The sequence below is a fragment of the Lynx rufus genome, unplaced genomic scaffold (genome assembly GCF_022079265.1).
Source record: "Lynx rufus isolate CCGP_SWC_20201006 ecotype Redwood Valley unplaced genomic scaffold, mLynRuf1.p SCAF_1, whole genome shotgun sequence".
Taxonomy (NCBI): Eukaryota; Metazoa; Chordata; class Mammalia; order Carnivora; family Felidae; genus Lynx; species Lynx rufus.
The window spans coordinates 136,251,843-136,275,246 of record NW_025814823.1 but is presented as its reverse complement, the minus strand read 5'-3'; the positions used below and the strand labels follow the sequence as shown (position 1 = coordinate 136,275,246).

At 39.8% G+C, this 23,404-nt stretch overlaps 2 protein-coding genes across 6 annotated transcripts in view; one reads left to right on the top strand and one right to left on the bottom strand.

Annotated features, from left to right (window-relative positions):
* LOC124517951 (survival of motor neuron protein) overlaps positions 1-5,087 on the top strand; it is a 42,750-nt gene extending 37,663 nt beyond the window's left edge. Inside the window, exons 9-10 of one of the 2 annotated variants that reach the window (XM_047087725.1) lie at positions 1,090-1,115; positions 4,741-5,087. The gene's annotated coding sequence lies outside the window, so the exon portion shown is untranslated. The remainder of the gene's footprint in view (positions 1-1,089; positions 1,116-4,740) is intronic. The other variant, XM_047087734.1, reaches the window with a different exon arrangement.
* NAIP (NLR family apoptosis inhibitory protein) overlaps positions 1-23,404 on the bottom strand; it is a 61,890-nt gene that overhangs the window by 18,424 nt on the left and 20,062 nt on the right. For 2 of the 4 annotated variants that reach the window (XM_047087687.1, XM_047087680.1), the window contains exons 10-15: positions 21,227-23,332; positions 18,005-18,172; positions 16,393-16,545; positions 15,969-16,055; positions 13,549-13,713; positions 8,458-10,002 (exon numbers count right to left, since the gene is read on the bottom strand). In XM_047087687.1, the coding sequence (XP_046943643.1) occupies positions 9,638-10,002; positions 13,549-13,713; positions 15,969-16,055; positions 16,393-16,545; positions 18,005-18,172; positions 21,227-23,332 (3,044 nt within the window). In that variant the 3' untranslated portion in view covers positions 8,458-9,637. Of the gene's footprint in view, positions 1-8,457; positions 10,003-11,900; positions 11,941-13,548; positions 13,714-15,968; positions 16,056-16,392; positions 16,546-18,004; positions 18,173-21,226; positions 23,333-23,404 lie in introns of those variants that run through there. The other 2 variants (XM_047087705.1, XM_047087696.1) reach the window with 2 other exon arrangements.

Here is a 23,404-nt window from a genome sequence, read left to right as displayed (position 1 = left end):
CTGTGCTGACAGTGCCAAGAGCCTGCTTGGGATTCTCTTTCTCTCCCTCTCTCTTTGCCCCTCCCCCAAATAAATAAACTTAAAAAACATGATTTAGCAAAATGTGTGTGTGCGTGCATTTATGGCTGTTGAGTGTATATGGTGTGCATATTGATGTTTATTGTACTCCTTTTTCTATTTATGTTTGAAAAGTATGTAAGAAAAATGTTCACTATTTTTAAATTAATTAAGGTGTGTGTCTATCACAGTATTCTTTTTTCATGTATTTTTTTACATTTTTCGTGTATTTTCATGTATTTTTTTACACTTTTCCATATTCATCTATATTTGATACGGATACCATCATAGCATTTTGTGCACAATACATGTTTCCTCCCTTGACATCACTTTTTTCTTTATTTTTTTAATGTGTATTTATTTTTGATAGAGTGAGAGCAGGGGGAGGCGCAGAGAGAAAGGGAGACACAGAATCCGAAGCAGGCTCCGGCCTCCTTGGGGCTCAAATCCACAAAACCATGAGATCATGTGAGATCATGACCTGAGCCAAAGTCGGACGCTTAACCAACTGAGCCACTCAGGCACCCCTTTGCCTTTTTTCATAACAGGGTAAATCCTCCTCAGACGTTTTTGTTTAGTGAAAACAGTTGTTGCTAGTGTAAGTCTTTGGTAAACAGCAGTGGCCTAAAACTCTGGAGAAGCATGGGGATCCTTGTATTCTATCATTCTTTTAATTTTATTTTAAAAAATTACATTGTTGCTTGTTATATAGAGCAATCTGATAGGAAAATATTTTTAAATGAAGAAAGTTAGAGGCAGAAATGTGTGTTATGCTACCTGCCATTTATGTAAACGCATTTACATACATGTCTCTGTGTGAATTGATGGGTCGCCTCAGGGCTGTACTCAAGTAATCTCTGAAGAGGGACTAGAATGTGAGGGAGACTTCACAGAACAAAACCCTTCGTTTTTATTTGGTTGTGTTGTGCTGTGTACATTTATTGGCAGTAAAATTAATATATAGTTGAAATAGATCTGCTAAGATGTTTCATGATTACTCCTTCCAACTCTTTAAATTTTTCATTTTTATAGGTGATTCATACAGTGTTCTTTATTAGGTAAGTGCTTTTTCTTCAGAATTTTTTTGGAGAATCCTCAATGCCAGGATATAAAAATGTTGTTTTTTGGGGCGCTTGGGTGGCTCAGTTGGTTAAGCATCCGACTTTGGCTCAGGTCATGATCTCACAGTTTGTGAGTTCGAGCCCCGCGTCGGGCTCTGTGCTGGCAGCTCCTAGCCTGGAGCCTGCTTCGGCTCTCTCGCTCTCTCTCTGTCTCTCTGTCTCTCTCTCTCTGCCCCTCCCCCACTTGTGCTCTCTATCAAAAATAAATAAATGTATAAAAAATTTTTTTTAATGTTTTTTTAAAATTGCATGATATTTTTGTATACAGAATTGTACTAATTTAATTGAGCTCTTATGGATGGAATTTTATGTTGTTCCCAGTTGTTTGCTATTTAATGCTATAGTTATATTCTTTTACATAATTCTTTCTGTAGATGTATGAACACATCTTTAGAATTCTCTAAATAGAATCTATAATTCTAATCTGGATTTAGATTCTAGAATTAGAACTGCTAGATTGAAGAGAACCTCCATCTATAATTTTAATAGATTTTTTTCCATGTTGCTTCTCAGTAGAGACTGTATTTATATTCTCACCAACATTGTTTGAGAGCTCCTGTTTCCCACATTCTTATTCAGTAATCTGTGAAACCTTTGGATCATTCATGGTCAAATAGTTAGAAATAGTCCTCTAATTGTATTTATAATTTTTTATTGATTTTATTATTGTAAAGTTCATCTTTTTGTGTGTTTAAGAGCTCTGTCTTATGTTTACTGGAAACTATGAGTATCATTTATTTGACCTTCCTTTTTGGTGGTAGTGGTTCTTGTCATTTGGACAGAAATGTTTGCTCTCCTCTATCTGTGTGATTATTTTCCCTTTATCGTTTTAGATATTTGTGTTTCCTTTAAATTGTTTTTCATAGTTTATCAACAGTTCTCATTCACAGACTGTGTTTGCAAATTTGCCAGCTTGCCAAAATTTATCTATCATACCCAAGTCAAGAATTACAGTGGTTTTGCCGTCATTCATGGACAAGTGCAGAGTGGCAAAAAATTTGAATCCTCTGACACAGATACTCTCAGCTGAGGTTGAGCAGTGCTCTGTCTTCATGTGTCATCTCCTGCTCTAAACAAGCATTCTTTGTGCAGTCTTTTTAGTGCCACATTATTCATGTGTCTGCGCCTTTTGATTTCACTCTTTAAAGTGGACACCAGACATTGTGCTTTGTGTTCCCAAGTGCAAGAAGGCTGTGATGTGCCTGACAGGGAAATTATGTGTGTTAGGTAAGCCCCATTCAGGCATGACTTAGTGCCACTGACTGTAATTTCAGTGTTAATGAATCATCAGTATGTTAGAAGAGCCTGGCTAGCTCAGTCAGTAGAGCATGCGACTCTTGATCTCCTGGTCGTGAGTGTGAGCCCCAGGCTGAGCGTGGAGATTACTTAAAAAAAAAAAAAAAAAAAAAGTCACCTGTAACATCAATATATATTAAGTAACGTGTCTTTCATCCGAAAGACACATTTTAAAAGATTAGGAATTGGTCAGTTGATAAGAATGTGACCAGAGGCTTGCCTGAACCTAGCCTTGTATTTCTTTTAGGAGCATTGGCTTAGTACTCACAAATTTATTGTTTTTAGTGACTTTATTTTATTTTACGTTAAACAACAGTGTTAATTTTATTATTTATTTATTTTTGAGAGAGAGAGAGAGATTGGGAGGCACAGAGGAAAAGGGAGAGAGGGAGAATCCCAAGCAGATTCCACACTGTCAGCTCAGAGCCTGACATAGGGCTCTAATTCACCAACCCTGAGATCAGGACCTGAGCCAAGAACAAGAGCCAGCCGCTTAACTGACTGAGCCCCCAGGCACCCCCTGTTGTGACTTTTTAGAACATAACTACTATGAATAATGAGAATTGAATGCATTTCTTTTCAAGTCATTTTACAAGCAGTCTACATAGAACAGAGATAGAGTGAAAATAACTTTGTTAGCAATTTCATTGAGAATTTGCATACAGCAAACCCAAGTTTTTACTCCATCTTTTCCCAGTATTTCATTCATGTGCGTGTATGTCTGTGTGTATCTAAAGTGGATAACATTTTATTTATTGTTTTATTTATCAATCAATCAATGAGAGGGAGAGAGAGAATCCCAAGTAGACTCCACGTTGTCTGCGCAGAGCCCAATGTGGGGCTCCACTTTCCCAAACCATGAGATCATAACCTGAGCCAAGACCAAGAATTGGATGCCCAACTGACTGAGGCACTCAGACACCCTAAAGCAGATAACATTCTTTTTTTCTTTTTTTAAACTTTTTTTTTTTTTAATGTGTATTTATCTTTGATAGAAACAGAGCTCTAGTGGTGCAGGGGCAGAGAGAGACACACACACAGAATTTAAAGCAGGATACAGGCTCTGAGCTGTCATCACAGAGCCCAATGTGGGGCTCAAACCCACAAACCATGAAACTATGATCTGAGCTGAAGTTGGACACTTAACCAACTGAGCCACCCAAGTAGATAACATTGTTTATATGCAGCTAACTGTTCATTAGTATGCATGAACCTGAATATGTTTATCTTATAAATACTCATTCTAGATTTCAGATACATTTTTACTATGTTCTAGTTTATCATTTCTTTGATTCTCGTGGATTCCATAAAAGCACAGTACTTTTGGGGCTCTGAATGGGTCAGTCATTTGAGCGTCTTACTCTTGATCTCAGCTTAGGACATGATCTCATGTTTCGTGAGATCGAGCCCCATGTGAGGCTCTGCACTGACAGTGTGGAGCCTGCTTGGGATTCTCTTTCCCCCTTATCTCTCTGCCCCTACCCCACTTGCACACGAGCTCACTCGCTCTCTCAAAAAAATTTTTTTTAATTTTTTTAAGGTTATTTATTATTGAGAGAGAGAGACAGAATATGGGCATGGGAGGGGCAGAGAGAGGGGGAGACACAGAATCAGAAGCAGGCTCCAGGCTCTGTGCACATAGCCTGATGCCGGGCTTGAACTCAACAGACCACGAGATCATGAACTGAGCTGAAGTCAGATGCTTAACTGACTGAGCCACCCAGGGTGCCCCTCTCTCTCAATAAACTTTAAAAAAGAAATTGTTAGGACCGGGGCGCCTGGGTGGCTCAGTTGCTTAGGCTACTGACTTTGGCTCAGGTCATGATCTCACAGTTTGTTCGAGCCCCATGTCGGGCTCTGTGCTGACAGCTCAGAGCCTGGAGCCTGCTTCAGGTTCTGTGTCTCTCCTCTCTCTACCCCTCCCCCTGCTCACCCTGTATGTCTCTGTCTGTCTCTCAATAAGAAATAAACGTTTAAAAAATTAAAAAAAAAGAAAAAAGAAATTCTGTTAGGACAGATGAAATACCAGTGCTCCTTAAATTTTTTTTAATCTTTCACATTTACTCTTCCAAATGAATATCACAATTAGTCTAATTATTTATCCCATAAAGATTGAATTTAGTATTGCATAAAGTCTATATTAGCATACTTTTGTTCTAGTTTTATTTACCATGGTGAGTGTATTGCTTTCCTTTTTTTTTATTTTATAAGAAAATAAGTTTTTAAATTGCATAATTATATCTGGACTTTTTCTCTCCAAATTCAGGTGCAGCTCTCTCCCAAGGAGAATGGTATTTTGATGCGCCATGGTTGATGTGAATAAAATTTCATGTTTTTCTTCATGAACAGTTGGTTGGGTGGCATAGCCATCTGCATTGCCCTATGTTGCATGTGACTCATGCTTCGATAACCAGCCATGTGTTTCAAGGGAATAATCAGTTTGAATAACTCAACAGTGGAAATGTGAGTAACTAAAAGAAACTCAAAGTCACACATAGTGCAGAAAAGTCAATCTGTGAAAATATCGACTGAACATATTTGTATATTGTAACTTTCTTAGTATGTTAAGCTTTTTATTAATGCCTTTAAGAATAAATGACAAATTTTTTTTAAGCTTGACTGTATGAGTATTTTTTTTTAGAATATATATGGTGAGGGAAATCTAATAACGGATAAAGAGAACTAGTCAGACTTATTTGGAGAAAAGGTAGTATTGTAAAGACACAACCAGTTGTAAAACAGTGTTGCTGATAATCCAGGCTTAAGAAACACAGCTTCTCTGAAGCTGAGTGTCACAAGAGTAGACCTCGCCAGTCAGGAACCACGGCTTTGTTCCGTTTCTTGGAAGTCATATTGTCATTATCCTCTCCTCTTTCTCTCACCTATCTGCCTCTCTTTCATCTAGCTTCCTTCACATTTTCATCATGCCCATTGCCTAACATGGTTGTCCAAGCTATTCTGCCCTCATCACTACCTTGTGGTTCCGTCTACCATCCATTTGACTATGTGTGTGTCACTTCAAATTCTCAGGAGAGGGAGAAAATCCTATTGTTTCAGTTGAGTGTAAGCATTGGTATCCATGCACCAGGGATTCTTCCTAGTCCTTTTAGCTGTGGGAGCAGAGGTTAATATAAAAAGTTCTATTTCTTTCAGAGATTTTGCCTGGAAACACTAAATATGCCTAACCTATTTGTAGCTGCCCAGTACATATTTGTTGAATAAAATGAACATTCAATTCCTGGTAAGTAAGCTTCACAGAATGGGATATTCAGTGGCTTAAGCTTTCTGGTACCGGTGAGTAAATTTTTATTTTTCATGACAGTCAGCCAGTATTTTATACATTCTGCATATTTTCATTGCCTAAGTAGGTGTGGCAGGTTAAATTCAGTTATGAAGGTAGCTCATTTGCTTTCAGTGACATTTTTGTATCTTACGTCTTTTGATACCTAATGCCGTTGGAAAGTGGTTGCAGGTTCTGGCAAATCATTCATCTCAGGAATTATTTATTCAGTTTTGCTTATGTGCTAGGTACTCTTCTACGTGCTTGGAGACCACAGTAAGCCAAACAGATGAAAGTTCCTGCTTACATTGGTGGGGAACACTAGTAAACAAAATGTATAAGGTGGCAATAGTAATACATGCCATAGACAGAAATGAAGCAGGAAAGGGGGTTAGGCAGAATGCAATTGGAATGTGAATGCTTTGTTTATTGTTTTTATTTTCAGAGGGAGAGCGAGCACTTGAGAACAGGTAAGAGGGAGAGAAAGAATCCCAAGCAGGCTCCACGCTGAAAGGACAGGTCTTGATCCCTTGAACCATGAGATCATGACCTGAGCCAAAATCAACAGACACTTAACCTGCGGAGCCACCCAGGGGCCCCTGTGGATGCTTTTTTAAAAAGAATGGTCAAGGGGGCACCTGGCTGGCGCAGTCAGTAGGGCATGCGACTCTTGATCTCGGGGTTGTTAGTTCACCCCATTTGGGTGTAGAGATTAAAAATAAAATTTTAAAAAGTTTAAAAAAAAAAAAAAAAGAATGGTGAGGGAAATTGAGCTGACATTGGAGCAGAGATGTGAAGAAAATGAGAGCCATTCGCATAAATAGAGAACCTCCCAGGCAAAGGAAAAGACAAGCACAAAGCCCCTAAGAATAAGTTTGGCCTGTTCAGGGAATGGCAAAAGAAACTAGTATGGCTGGAATGGAAGTGAGCAAGGAGGTTAAGCGTCCGACTTTGGTTTCAGGTCAGGTCATGATCTCATGGTTTTGTGAGTGCCAGCCCCACATCAGCCTCTGTACTGGCTATGCTTAGCCTGCTTAGGATTCTCTCTGTCCCTCTCTATGTGCCCCTCCACCACTCATGCTACCTCTGCCTCTCTGAAAAATAAGCTTAAAAAAAATTTTTTTAATAGAAAATAGGCCTAAGTTTCAAGGGAGGAAGCAGGCTGACTAGGACCTGTGGTCAGTAGTGATGGGATCTATTGACAAATGCTAAGTAAAGCTCAGCATTTGCCAGTAGATTACATGTAGAGTATGAAAGAGAGAAATCAAGGATGACCCCCCCCCCCCAAGATTTTGGGCCTAAGCAAGTGGAAGAACAAAGCTAGAATTAAAGACATGGAGAAGTCAGCATAAAGAGTGCTTGTGGGAGGGTTGCCAGGGTGGCTCAATCGGCTCAGTGTCCCAGCTCTTGACCTCTGCTCTAGTCGTTAGCCCAGGGTCATGGGTTGAGCCCTGTGTCGGACTCTGAGGTGAGCATGGTGCCTGCTTAGGATTCACTCTCTCTCCCTTTGCCCCCTCCCCTGCTTGCATGCACTCTAAAAAAATTAAGTAACCAAGAGTACTTGTGGGAAAGGAAAGACAGGAATTGGGTTAAGACAGGTCAAATCTGAGATGCCCATTAACAGAAGTCAGATGGGAGTCAAGAGTTCAGAGGAGAGATCTGGGATAGAGCTGAAAATAGGTAAGTTAGCATAGACTTGGAATTTAAAGCCATGCAACAGGACCAGATCACGAAGCAAGTGCATTTACATAGAGCTATCAGTGTTTAGAGGTCAGATATGAGAAAAAGCAGTAAAGGAGGCTGAGAGAATTCTAGGTTGGTTAGGAAATCCAGAAGGAATGCCCTGGAAGCCAAATGAAACTTGAGAGGAGGGAGTGACCAGCGGCATCAAGCTACTGCTGGGTCAGGTGCTGTGAATAAGTCAAGGATGCAGACTAGTGTTTATCGAATTGAGCATTGCAGAGATCATTGGTGACCCTCATTAAGAGCTCTTCCAGTGCTATGGAGAAAGGAAAAGCCTTGCAGGAGAGAATGTAAGAAAGAACAATTGAATGAAACACTGTATAGACAACTCTTTCAAGGAATTTTCTATTTCTGAATATTAGTAAATCATATTAGTAAAATCACATACAGCTTTTAGAGTTCTTTGTGAATCTTGGTTCATTTGTGTACATGTTTATAAATGTGTTGATAGGAAATTTCTTACTGTGAGTCATGATAAAATTCCAGAAAGGGGAAGTTAGAAGATAAAGGTATTGTTTGGATAAGAAGTTGAGAATGCTAGAGGATGTTTCTCATGTGGGTAGGGTACAGTGGAAGGATTTAGAGAGTGGTAGAGTGTTGGAACATGTGATCAGAAAGGGAGAGGTTTAGAAACATGAGGGTGACGGTCAGGGCAATGAGGGATGGCCTGGGCATCATGTGGAGACTAACATATACAGGAATAAAAGGGCATGGTAATCTTAAAATCTAAAAACAGTCTGTCATGGAAGTATTCCATTCGTTGTAAAGGGCCAGAATTATTTTAGCCTTGCAGGCCACTGATCATGGTCTCTGTCACATGTATGTTATTTTTTTATTGGAAAAATGTAAAAAATAGTCTTCGCTCAGAGGCTCTACAGGCTCAGGCCATACTTGGAGACCCCTGCTTTAAAGTAGAAGCCCTTATCAGAAGGTTTGGAGAGGTATTTGCATGGAGTTCTCTTAGTTTTTAAAATACCATTTTTAATAGTACACACACACGGTACAGAATTCAAACAGTACAAAAGATCTGCAAAGAAAAAAGAATCAGACCTTCCTCCTATTCCCTTGCTATCCTGGCCCCCTCCCTGAAGTCAATCACTAGCCGGTTCCCTGTGTCTTCTAGATCATGTAAGACGTTTTCTATAAATATTTATGTGCATCCTATCAATCTTAAATCTAACAAGGTTCTTTTAGTTTAGGTCTAAGCTATTTAATAAGTAATAGTTTTATCAGTTATCAAGTTGTTGCTTCTCGTGTCCAAATCCAGCCTTTATTGCCCTTCTCTGCAGTAATCGATCTTCACTCTGTGACGACCTGTCCCCGCAGCAGGCACAGTATAAAGCTTTGTCAGTAGAGAGTAGTGGTAAGACACTGTAGGAGCAAGAGACTTCTTTCCCTGCTTCCAGTGTGTTGTTCTAGCAGATAGACGCAACGCGTGGTTTTTCTAACGCAGTACCCCCACACGAATGGCTTCCTCTAATACCTCTAAGGCACTTCGTCAGCCAAATGCCCAAAGCTCAAACCTTCTTGGGCTGCATTTCAACAAACCTGATGTTGAGGGCTGCGCCCTCTCCATTTTAGTCTGAATCTTAGAAGTGCTGTTTTGTACTTTATGCTGATACAGTAAGTGTTGAATCAAAAGCCTCTGTACTAGGAGCTTTTTCCCTTAAATCTTACTTCTACCTTGTATGGGCCTCTTATACCAAAATTAATATACCCAACAAATCCTAGAAGTATTAAGGCGTATCTCTTGGCCCACAAAAGATTAAACTGGACTGGTGGTAAAGGCTTGAAATTCACTTTATATGTAACTTGAATACTTCTTCCGTATTGTGGCTTTAAGACCCATCTGTGTACCTCACTCCATTCCCATAGCTGTTTTTATCCTCCTTACCACAGTGAGTCTGAAAACCGGATGCTGATCCTCGATTATGGAGGGTTAGGTGTATAAACTTGATTGAAGAACTGATTTCTATTTAGTTGGGGAGAATCATTCAGGGACTGCAAAGGTTCTGGTAGTGGTTTTGGGGTTTTCTTTAACATGCCTTACTGTAAATATCCTTTTGTGTGCAAGACTTTGGAGAGGGAAGTTTTTAGAATTGTTGACACAAATTTGTAATTCAGTTTTTAGGTACATCTTCTATTCCTGAACAATTGGAGAGAATGGCAGTACCCATTTCCAGTGAATAAATAAGCGTTTAGATTGAGGATGTCTTTCCTTCATGGCAGTAAGCAGTGTGATGTCTTCTGTATCCAGGAGCCAACTTAACATGTTAAGTCTGATGAGGCTTGGCAGTCGTGACATGCACTGACTCAAAGACTTGACTGTTGTGGCCTGAGCTTTGATGCATTTAGTAAAATGCCTAGAAATAGTCAACTCTTTCAAGTGTGGCATGTTGTCCAGTGCTTGAAAGAAATTTCTGTATCCTTCCTCTGTAATCTTGTGATTGACTGAAAGATTTAGGTCCTCAAGTTTCTGGAAACCTCCATCGATTGCTACCTTGGCTATAAAAGCAAAGTGTTGGTGAAAATAGAATCATAAGGACTTTCATTTCAGTAAGAGGGGGAGACACAGAATCCGAAGCAGGCTCCAGGCTGAGCTGTCAGCACAGAGCCTGACATGAGGCTCGAACTCACAAACTGTGAGATCATGACCTGAGCCAGTCAGATGCTTAACTAAGCCACCCAGGCGCCCCGAGACTCACCCTTTCTAACACATCCTGTGAAGCTTTCTCCAGTCTGGCTTTTACATTCCTCTTCCAGTCTATTCTCACAACAAATTCCTGCCTATCTTTAAATATGCCTGGTTCTCCTTAATCCATGCAAATGATTACCTCTATTTGAAATGCTCTCTCAATCTCTCCCCTCCCAAATGTGTCTGGGCCATTCTTTCTTCAGTTCTCTATAGAACTCTTTTTCCTGATCCTATGACCCCAAATTAGGTTGAGTTCTGCTATCAGAAGGAGAGTAAAGAAAATGACAAAGAATTGGGAAGCAGCTATGTGCATGTTGGCCAAAAACTTCTCCAAACTGGCTAAAGACACCAAGCCACAGCTTCAAGGTCTATAAACACCAAGCAGAATAAATACAAAGAAATCCACACCTAAGCACAATGTAGTACAACTACCATTGTAGGGTATTGTGTTGTCGTTGCTCAAGCAGACTGTCTCCAAAGGTTAGGGTTTCAACACATGGATCGTTGAGGGACACAATTCAGTTCATAGCAAATGACAAAACGTAAAGCAAAGAAAATCTTAAAAGCTACTAAAGCAGGGCCAGATAAACCTTACATTCAAATACAAAAAAAGACTGCCTGCTGAGCAAAAGAAATGATGGGAGCTAGAAATGTGAAAGAAAATGAGCACCAAAATCGAATTCCATACTCTCTGAAACAAATGTCAAAAACGAAGGCAAAATGTGGGGGAGGGGTGCCTGAGTGGCTCCATAGGTTGAGCAGCCGACTTTGGCTCAGGTCCTGATCTCATGGTTTGTGAATTTGAACCCCACATCAGGCTCTCTGCTATCAGTACAGAGCCCGCTTCAGAGCCTCTGTCTCCCACATTAAAAAAATTAAGAAAAATAACCTAATTATAGATTTTTACAAGAGACACACCTTAAATATAAGGACATGAAAATATTAAAAGGAAAGGAAAAGCCAAGATGCAAATACCAAAAGCGTACCGGAGCAACTGTATTAATGTATGATGAAATGACTGATAATAAGGCAAGAAGTTTTACTAGAAATAAAGAGGGTTGATCTGCCAGGAATATTTAACAATTCTAAATCTCTATGTAGCTAGCTTTAAATCCTAAATATGTATGGACCTATATATTTTAAATATGTAGAGTAAAAACAGAACTAAAGGGAAAAGAAGATTAATTGGGGTGATTTTAACACCCCTGTCCTAGTTAGAACAAGCAAATAAAAATCCATAAAATTATCAAACGTTTGAACAATTTCAACTTTTTTTTTTAAGTAGGCTCCATGCCCAATGTGAGCATACTTGAACTCATGACCCAAAGATCAAGAGTCACGTACTCTTCCCACTGAGCCAGCCAGGCATCCCTCAACATTTCATTTGAACTGCAGAAAACTTTTTTTTTCAAGTGAAATGGAGCATTTACTAAAATTGACCATTTTAGTGTGATTTTATGTTATGTTGACCCATAATACAAGTCTCAACAAATTTCAAAATTAAAATCATATAATGTATATTCTTTCTTAACAGTGAAGTTAAGCAGTACCTTTCTAAATACCTGGTGTGGGGGCGCCTGGGTGGCGCAGTCGGTTAAGCGTCCGACTTCAGCCAGGTCACGATCTCGCGGTCCGTGAGTTCGAGCCCCGCGTCAGGCTCTGGGCTGATGGCTCAGAGCCTGGAGCCTGTTTCCGATTCTGTGTCTCCCTCTCTCTCTGCCCCTCCCCCGTTCATGCTCTGTCTCTCTCTGTCCCAAAAATAAATAAACGTTGAAAAAAATAAATAAATAAATAAATAAATACCTGGTGTGGCCAAAAAATAAATAATAACAAAATATTTTGAACTAAGTAAGACTGAAAATATGACATGTAAAATTTGTGAGATGGAGCTAAAGCCAAAAGCACTGAAATTATCCCATCTCAAGACGTTAGGACAAAAACCTTCTATCTGTAGAAGATAATAGAGGTAAGAAAAGAAATGAAAGCAATAAATTGGTAAACCAATCAGCTAAAAAAAAAAAAAAAAGAGAATGCATGAATAGACACTTGCCCAAAGAAGACATCCAGATGGCTAACCAACACGTGAAAAGATGCTCAACATCACTCATCATCAGGGAAATACAAATCAAAACCACAATGAGATACCACCTCACACCTGTCAGAATGGCTAACATGAACAACTCAGGCAACAACAGATGTTGGCGAGGACACGGAGAAAGAGGATCTCTTTTGCATTCCTGGTGCGAATGCAAGCTGGTGCAGCCACTCTGGAATGTAGTATGGAGGTTCCTCAAAAAACTAAAAATAGAACTATCCTACGACCCAGCAGTTCCACTACTAGATATTTACCTAAGGGATACAGGTATGCTGTTCCTCTCCCTCTCTGCCCTGCCCTGGTTTTCATCTCTCTCTCTCTCTCTCTCTCTCTAAAAAAAAAGCAAAAAAACCTAAGTTGCTGAAATTTACCCATCATAAAACATAAAAATATACCAATAGAAAAAAATCCACAATGAGATACTACTACAGATCCATCAGAATGGCTGAAGTTCAGAGATCTGACAGTACAAGTACAGGCCAGAATGTGACACAACCGCTGGTAGGAATGTAAATTGGTACAACTGTGGAAAACTGAATCTGTCTATACCATGTGAGACACATTCGACCCCTAACATACTTCCATACATACATCAAAGGTCATGCATAATAATGTTCATAGCATTATTCACACTAGTCAAATATTGAGAATAACTCAAATACCCAGTTGAACGGGTAAGTTGAGGTGTATATATAGTCATACAGTAGAATAATATATAGCAATGAAAATCCGTGAACACTAGCCACATGTAACAATATGCAATGAATATAAAGGTGAGCCAAAAAAGGTAAAGTACATACTGGGAGGGATTCCATTACATAAAAGTTTAAAACAGTGAAACTAATCTATGGTGAACAAAAGGGGTCAAATGGTCACCTGTGGAAAGGAGGGGAATGTTGTCAGAGCACACAGGAAGTAGGCTTCTGTGATCTTTGCAAGTCTGTAATCTGGGTGATTTCCACCAAGTGGTTAACCACCAAGTATGGTTAATAAAATGTTCATGTATGTTTACTGGATAATTTATTGAGCTGTACACTTAGGATTTGTGTACTTTTCTGTATGTGTAATCTTCAGTTTTTAAAATGCTATAAGAAGGAGTGCATGGAGGATATGTGGCCTGGTATCAGGAACACAAAGTCAAAACAGACTTGAGGCACTGTGTAGTCTCAAACAGGAGGCTATCAACATTTTGCAAGAGAAAACTTGAGTACTAACACTGGCTTTTCTGCAAGCTGAAACCATTTATATAAGGCTAACTCACCAATTTCCATCACACTGTCATCATCCAAAATCTGGCACAATGAGAGAATTCGAAGAAACTGAAGATGCTGACACTGCTGGATGATCAGTTTGGCCACTTGCTGAATCCCATCCCCGGTAGGAAGTTCCAGTTCTTCCAGGTTGTTAAGAGAACCTAAGGTGTAGGCTATCAGAAGAGACAAAAAAGGTATTTTCCATACAATGTGTTACCAAATAATGGTAATGTATAGCTCAAAATCATGCATAGTCCAGGAGGCCCCATGTAGCATGGAGGCTGTTCCTCTTCCTCTCCAAAGGGCAAGAGAAAGGGGTCAGCCTACACCTTGATCCTCACTGCTACCTCCAGTCAACAATTCCTCCACCGTCCCCCTACCAGTCTGTCCTGCACTGAGGTCCAGAATGCCTACGATACTTCCTTTTCCTTTTTAGACTCAAGCTTCTACTGGCCTCCAGGATATTCTCCTAGCTTCTTAAATGGCTTGCCACCTTCCTTTCAATCCTATCTCCTGCTATATCATCCTCAGTGACTTCTCCTTCTGCCTCCCAGCACTAAAGCTTCACAATCTGCTACTCTTATACCTTTGCACTTCGACCCCACCTTGGCTTGGTACATTATGGATCACTTGAAAGTGATCTTCTAAGACCTTAGACTTGGAAATATTTTTAACATTTTCTAGCATCCAACAGTGTTCCAAGCTTGCGATTTAAATTCCGTGTTCCATCCAGTTCTTCTATCAGCCATTTCTCTAAAGACCGTGGTTCCTTTTAGGGAGGCCAGTATTTAGGAGTCAAGATCTGGCATTTGGGGCACTCATTAATACTAGGATCTTTTTTAATATCTCAGTTGACCGAGTTATGTATATGTGTGTATATAGAGATATGTAGCTCACTATATGTGTATATATATACACATATATATATATGTGTGTGTATATATAAACACGTGTACATATATATATATATATATATATAAACATTAAAAACCATGAGTCCACACCAGTATTTCCACATCTAATTTAATACCTTAAAGTTCTTTCTAGCCTCTCCTTTCAGTATTTGTCAATTCCTTCTCCAACCATGAGGAAATTTGATTCTCATTATACTTAATGTATTATTAATTTAATCAACTTGTTGTATATGCCAGCCACCTCCTTGGCCCCTCAATTTTGCCTCTGCCCCACTCAGTCTTCCTGCTCCTCCCCCAGCCACATGCTGCCTGCAAAGGCAGGCAAGAGGAGAGAAGGGAAGAGGAAGACATCCAGGTGATCACGCTAACGTTTGAGAAGTACAACTGCTCTATACTCCCTATCTCCACTGCCTCCTCTTATATTTTCCTGTGTTAAAAGAAAAAAGAAAAAAGCCCAAAATGAGTTGCTTTTGCTTAGCCCCACATCACTAAACCAAGACTTAATTTTTAGTTTGAGCTGTCCCAGAAATGGAATCTAAAACCAGCCAATCAGGAATCGCCAGATCAGCACTAGTTAGGTAATCTACCCAATAGAACTCTGCCATCCCCTCTAAAGGAAAGTAACCTTACAGTAACCAACGCACCTGCTTTGTTGTCTACTATAACTTCCCTGTTCCTGCTCCCTTATGCCTATAAAAAAATCTTTCGTTTGGTTCAGCCTCTCAGAGCTATGTCCTTCATTCACTGGACACTGCCTGATTCAAATCCATTTTTGTTCAAATGAACTCTCAAAGTTTCTAATATGCCTGCATTTATCTTTTTTTTTTTTTTAATTTTTTTTTTCAACATTTATTTACTTTTGGGACAGAGAGAGACAGAGCATGAACGGGGGAGGGGCAGAGAGAGAGGGAGACACAGAATCGGAAACAGGCTCCAGGCTCTGAGCCATCAGCCCAGAGCCTGACGCGGGGCTCGAACTCACGGACCGCGAGATCGTGACCTGGCTGAAGTCGGACGCTTAACCGACTGCGCCACCCAGGCGCCCCTGCATTTATCTTTTAACATCTATTAGAATTCTTCCATGAGCACACATTCCTTTTGTAATCATAAAAAAACTGAGTAAGTATTTAGGCAACTTTGATAGTTACTATTTTGTTAATTCTGAGTTTTCACAAAGTTCTCTTAACCTTGAAAAGATAGTTTTATCTATATTCCAAAAACCTTTGACATAACAGGGATTTAGCAGGTTTGGAATGGGTCCCTGACAATGAAATTGCATCATGCTGTAATGACCAAACATGTATTCAAAGAAATGTCACTCTAAGAATGAGTGACTATTGAATGAGATCAAGTGAGATCAGGCATTTGGAGGCTCAAAGCTGAGCAGCCCTGCCCCTTCCTCTAAATGAGTAAGGGCCGCTAATACCTATAGTGATCTGCTGTGGCTTACACAAAATAGAAGAAGGATTTCAGGGGAAGAATAAAAAGTAAAAGGCACAATTTTGCAAACATACCAAATTTTTCAGATGTTTCCTTATCAGGAAATTGTTGGTTTTTAAGACTTAGTATCTTCAGGGAAATAAAATTTGGCAAAGCAGTGACTATAAAAGGAAAAACAAATAGGTATGTCAGCTACATCTTTTATACCAACAAATGTATGTAAAGAGTATTTTTTAAATGACTGAAATCAATACAGTAATTCAGGTTTTATTAGTATAACTAAATAATTAAAGCTCAGGAAATAATTCTGATAACTACAAATATTTAAACTTCCAGAAACAAATACACCTTATTTGAAAATTCATTTAAAATCAGATCTAATAGCTTAATTCTTTGACCTCAAGTACATATTTAATAAAATTTACCTTTTAAAAGTGCCTAAAATGACTGTGCATACAGATGCATCTAAAACCAAAATTTTATGATCTTAAGTCTTACCAAATGGGATGGGTGTGAAAAATGATCCAGAAAAATTAATTTCTTTGAGTTTCTTGCAGGAAGAAAGTGCAGTCATGAGAGATTCAAAATCCGAAATGAAATTACAGTGCAGATGAAAAACAAGAAGGTTTGGAGAATTCTGAATTAATTTCACTATAAAATATGAAAGATTTCAGAAATTAGAGAAAATTGCAAATTTCTTTCAGAATTAGCCATATCATTCTGTTTCAACAATACAGAGTTAGAACAAAGCACCATGAAGTAATGATCCAAGAATTGGGCCACTTATAGGTTCAAGTTCTGCAACTAACCAGTGAGTTATGTTAACTTGGACAGGTAGTTACTGACACTCTCTGGGGATCAGTTTTCTCTTTTATACAATAAGAGCTAAGAGTTTAGACTCAGTAAGGTCACCTTAGGCTTTAACATGCTAATGTCTTAAGTTTGCATGTGACCGGCATTTACACAGTAGGAATATGATACAAAGAAACATAACAACCATGACAAATCTGATGCAAACCTAAATTTGATGTAAAAATTACCGACAAATACAAGAAAACTACCACTTCCACTTTCAGCTTCAAAGAATTTTATAGCATGCAACTCTTCCTGTTAATTCCACAGAGATTTACATTGCCTCAATATGTAGTGCTCAGTCTTCACTAAACTAGGAATTGAGGACACCTAAGTCATTTTGTTACAAGATGCATTTAGGAAAGATGGCTGCACAAATTGTTTAATCAGTAGCATAGGCTGGTGAGAAAAGGGGAAATACTTCCAATTGCTACCCATCAGCAGATTCCCCCTCCTCCACTCCAATCTGGAAGATCTGGAAGTTGAAATTTAAGAGCAAATTAAATAAAATCAAAATAATTCTCCCAAATAGTTTGGAGAGACATTTTACCAGTGGTTAAAAGTGCAGACTTAGGAGTAATCAGAACTCCTAGAATCCCAGATTTACCAGATTTACCATTTCCTTAGCTGGTTGACCTCAAGCAAATTACTTATCCTCTTTATACTTCAATTTCCCTAGCTTTAAGGTAACATTAATAGTACCTTACCTCATAGAAGGGTCTGAAGATTAAATGGGTTAATATTTGTAAAATGTTTAGAACAATTCCTAACATGTCGGGACACCTGGTGGCTCAGTTAAACGTATGACTTCAGCTCAGGTCATGATCTCACCTTTGGTGGGTTTGAGCCCCTCGTCTCTGTGTCTCTCTCTGCCCCTCCCCCACTCACATACTGTCTCTGTCTCTCAAAAATAAAAATGCTAAAAGTTTTAAGGAAAAAAACAGTTGCTAGGATGTGTATAGTAAGGGCTCAATAATTTCAAATACCTTTCTGCTTTCTTTTTAAAGATTTTTTTAATCTCTACACTGACTATGGGGCTCAAACTCAGGCCAAGATCAAGAGTTGCAGGCTCTACTGACTGTGCCAGCCAAGTGCCCCTACAGTTCTCTGTTTTCTTAATGAGGACGAGTGCTATTCCCACAATTCATTATGGATACAGGCTACAACCTGAGATTTACAAAAGCTGTAACTCTTAGTTATTGGCCAAGTTGCCTTTCCAAACGATGCAAAAACACGTCAATCAAAGTACCATCCTTACCTAGCTTAGAAGGACTATACTCAGCTGAAATTTGGATCAATAATTTCTCCATGTGGTGGAGATTGAAGAATTCTTCAGGAATGAGTGCAAAAACATTTTGTTGATGATGCAGATCCACAGAGAGTTCTTTCAGGCATAGGAACTTGTCCAAATTAGTAAGAAGTTTACCTAGAAATCAGCACACAGTTTACCATTATTAATCTAAGGAATTCCAAATGGAAAATTTGAAACTGTCATTTTGAGTCAGCAATCTATTTTCTTATTTTCAAATAAAAACCTTCCATATATCATAAAACATTCTTGTTTCTAGAAAGCACATATGAACATGCTGCTTTTTGTAGTGTCTACTGATTACTCTATGAGAAGCCCTGTGCTACTCTGGATGCACAAAAATAAGTAAGACATCTTCCCAAGCAGTGCTGAAATGACAGAATTTCGACACGCAAAAGAATGGTGTTGGACCCTACTTCCCACCACCATACATAGCTAACTCAAAATGGAACCGCCACCACAAGAAAAGATAGGAGTCAATCTTCATAACCTTGGCTTTGACAATGGATTCTTAGATATGCTATCAAAAACAGTAATTTAGAACTTATGTGCATTTAAAGACATTATTGGCACAATGAAAAGACTATCTCCAAAATAGAAAATATTTTCAAACCATATGTCCATTAAAGATTCAATAACTACAACATTAGTTATTCTATAAAGACTCCTACAACTCAAGACAAAAAGATAACACAATTAAAAAATGGGCAAGGAATGGGGCACCTGGGTGGCTCAGTAGGGTAAGCGTCTGACTTTGGCTCAGGTCATGATCTCATGGTTCATGAGTTGAAGCTATCTGTGCTGATAGCTTGGAGCCTGGAGCCTGCTTCAGATTCTGTGTCTCCCTCTCTCTCTGCACCTCCCCTGGTCATGTTCTGTCTGTCGGTCTCTCCCTCTCTCCTCTCAAAAATAAATAAGTGTTAAAAATTATTTTAAAAATGGGCAAAGATAGGGACGCCTGGGTGGCTCAGTCGGTTGGGCGTCCAACTTTGGCTCAGGTCATGGTCTCGTGGTCCATGAGTTCGAGCCCCGCATCAGGCTCTGGGCTGACAGCTCAGAGCCAGGAGCCTGTTTCGGATTCTGTGTCACCCTCTCTCTCTGACCCTCCCCTGCTCATGCTCTGTCTCTCTCTGTCTCAAAAATAAATAAATGTTAAAAAATTAAAAAAAAAATCGGCAAAGATTTAATAGACCTGTCTCAAAAAAGGACACATAACCAGTAAGTACATGAAAAGATGTTCAACACTGTTAGTCATTAGGGAAATGCAAATCAAAACCACAACGGGATACCATTTCTCACCTAATAGGATGACTTTCTAATTAAAAAAAATATATGTAGCAGCAAGCGTTGACAAGGTTGTGGAGAAACTGAAACCCTCATACATTGCTGGTGGGAATATAAACTGGTGTAGCCACTGTAGTGAACAGTTTAGAGGTTCCAAAGAAATTAGAATTATTGTTATCATCCAGCACCCCACTTTTAGGTATATATCCAAAAGAATTGCAAGTAGGATCTCAAAAAGATATTTGTACACCCATGTTGATAGCAACATTGCTCACAATAGCCAGAAGAAACAAAGCAAGTGTCCATCAACAGATGAATGGATAAACAAAACATGATATATACATGGGAAGATTAGCTATCAAAGGAACCAAGTTCTGATACAGGCTGCAATACAAATGAATCTCGAAAATATGCCAGGTGAAACAAGCCAGACACAAAAAGCCAAAATGTTGTATGATTCCACTTATGGAATACCTAGAATGGACAAATTCATAGAGATGAAAAGTAGGATAGATCTTATCAGTGGCTTGGTGGAAGGAGGCACTGTTTCACTGGTACAGAGTTACCGTTTGGAGAGATGAAAACGTTCTGGAAATGGATAAAAGTGCTGGTTGTGTAACACTGGAAATGTACTTAATGACACTGAAATGTGCACTCAAAAATGGTTAAAACGTTAAGTGTTAGGAATATTTCACCATAAAAAGGCATTTTAAAAAGAGTATGTTGTTTTCTAAATTTGAGGATAAATATCTACCCACAGATCCTAATAACGTTTGGTGACCCTCCAGCAAGGTAACACAGAGTAAAGCACACCTAGGCATATAACAAACTGCTGAAAACCAAAGCCATACTAGCAGCAGAAAATAAAAACAAACAAACAAAAAAAAAAAAAACCAACGTAAATACTATTTACAAAAGTGTCTAAAATACCTAGGAATAAATGTAATGCAGGACACACAAAGGCGACACTGAAACCTCTCAAATATTGCTTAGACAAGTGACAGGGGACACAAATGAGAGCGATTATTTCCCAGAGGGTACAAGCCCTTTCTTCTGTTAAGCAGGCAGGGTAAGGGTAATTCTCAAGCATCATGGTACATGGAATGAATGAATGAATGAATGAATGAATTTATTTAGAGGGCAAAAGTGAGCATGGGACAGAGAGAAGGAGAAAGAAAGAGAATCCCACAAGACATAGAGAGTGAGAGAGAGAGAGAGAAAGAGCAGCAAGGCTCCTGTTGTACCCGAAGTGGGCTCAAGCTCAGCACATGTGGGACTCACACTCAGGAACCATGAGATCATGACCTGAGGCAAAGTCAGATCCTAACCAATTGAGCCACCCAGGCTCCCCTATCCTTTTACGAGTAAGTAATTTGTGTCTGGTTATTAAGAGCCTTCACTGGGGGGGCACCTGCATGGCTCTGTCGGGTAAGTGGCCGACTCTTGACCTTGGCTCAGGTCATGATCTCACTTTGAGTTTGAGCCCCGAGTTGGGCTCCATCTGACAGTGCGTAGCTTGCTTGGGATCTGTCTCTCCATCCCAATGCCCCTTCCCCCATGTGCAATCAATCAATCAATCAATCAATAAGCAAACTTTAAGAAAAAAGCTTTCATTGGTTAGTATTTTAATTTTATGTCAATTATTCAAAAAGCATTCTATTATTCAGAGGCCTTTCACTAATCCTATTGAAAAAATAGGTTAGTCAATGGTTATCTTTTTTTTTTTTTGTCATCTAATTCCCTTTTTGTCAAAGGATTATCTTATATCTATTCTATCAGCCAGCATTTATGGTCTCATGCTTTCAGAAGTTTCCATCAACCTAAAACTAAGAGTGAGAAAATAAAATTACACATCAGAATAGTCATCTAAGATATATTCAGGTGTACCTGGTACCTGCCTTGTCCCCAAGACTTGAAGAGACTCCAGGGCAGGCAGGGTGAGAAGCAATTCCTGTTCTGCTGTGCTCAGCTCCAGGCAGAACACTGAGCACTTGGTGACAGAGTTCTTACTCTGCTCCAGAGCAGGGCTGATGCCGGCCATAAATTCCCCGCTGTTTTGTAAATGGAGTTCGATGCACTGCGAGGCTGAGAAAATGACTGTGAGAACCCTGAGCATCTCCTGGTTCACAGTGGCCCCTCCAGACACATGCACTTCCAGAAGGGGGATCTTGTACTGCTTTGGGGAAAGGTGCCAGTAGCCAGAACTGATGTCTGGTAGTTTCGCGAGTCTCAGGTTCTGAAAGTGCTTTATGTTTTCTTCTTTTTCAGCTATATCCTGCTTCCACGCACTCACAGATTCAAAGGCAGAAACACAGTCCTGATCAACAGTCGGTGCCTGTGATTTGTCTATGCATGTTTCCAAGATTGACAAATCTAGTGTGTGTACCTCATTTCCTCTTATGGAGACCTGGATGCTCCTCAACAATAATAGGCTTTCTGGGTGGTCAAAAAAATACGGTAAATTAAGTACATCCAAATTCAGGGTTTTCCCTTGAAGGAACTGCAAAATAAATGGAGAGCAGGCATCAACAGTGTGGCTTTGGTAAGCAATTTTTATGGCAAGAGACAGTAACTGGTTTGAAATGATGGAAAAGTAACTTTCTGGAGATACCTGCCACACTGACCTCATACATTCCAACTTCTCTGAAATTTCTGGATGGTGCTTCAAGTAGTTATTGTTTTTCAATATTATCTCCAATGACTCTTTACTATCTGCCAAATGAAGCAAATGAGGTACAATCTTTGGCCCTGCCTTTGTTGAAGGGTGGCAGGAGAGGTAATTCAAAAGAGTGCTGTAGAGACCTACAGCCGTCACTGATGAGTTAATTCGTTTCAAATAAGAAAGTCCCAAATCTTGATCTTCTTGCCTGTCAGAATCCAGAAGTTCAATCAGCCTCTTCCCTGCAAGAAATTCTTGGAATGCGGGATTTAGAAACTGGTAGACCGGTCTTAGTCTCTGGGCTGTGAATTTGCTCAAGAGGCACGAGACTAAACCTTCCCTTTCATCAATTCCTGCTTCTGTAAGGTCATCATCACTGAACTCAAAGCAAGATGAAAACAAACCTTTCAAGCCCAGCTCGCCACAAGAGGACACAGTTGCTCTGACAAGTTCAGCTTTGGATTTGTGCTTTAAGAAAAGGCATTCTATATACGACTTGAAAACAGCCACACCATCAATGGCTTTGTTCAAAGGATACTGCAACCAGTTAGCACACAGTGATGTTACAAAGAGAGGAGTCTTGTGAATTCCCCGCAAATTCTCGCTCATTCTAAAGTAAACCATAAACTTTCGCACACAACTCATATCGTGTGAAAAGAGTTTCCGTAATAAATACATGGTATTATAGAAGGGAAACACTTTTATCTCCAGAATCGTGTCTAGGTATCGGCGAATGTCCCTGGCCCTGTTTGTATGTACACCAATCAATAAGCAGCTCCTTGAGTGGTGTTTTTGAATTAGTTTTTCTATGACCTGGGGAACTGAGCACATCTCTCTGTAGTCATCCAAAAGGAATAACACTTGATTCTTTAACTGCTCGATGATGTTCCTCAGGCACGTTTCGGTGACAGAGACTTCCGTTTTTAGGAGTTGGTCACAAATGATGGTGGCCAGCCCCTGGTCCAGTCTGGTAGAACTAAGGGAGAGATAGAAGACCAGCTGGAACCTGTTCAGCAAGGGACAGCATCCTGATGCCCATAGAAGAGCTATTTTCTTCAGCAGGACTGTCTTTCCACTACTTGTTTCGCCCTCCACACACATGACAGAGTTCAAGTTGGCAAAGACCTCCGGCAACACCACAGGCTCTTCCACAGGACTGCTGATGTGTTTTAAAGCCAGGGCTAGATCACAGCCCAGCAAGTGGTCGGTGGCCAGAGAGGGAGAGGCCTCAAGCAAACACATGTGGCGGAAACTGGCACTGGTATAGGATTCTCTCAGCTGCTCGCTCAGATTCTTCGCCTCCTGAAGCCACTGGGCTTCACCCTGGGCCGCTGCTGTGGAGAGAAGAAAAAAGGCAGAGCTGCAAAGATGGACTCTCTCTCTTCAAATCTGCTACACACAAATAG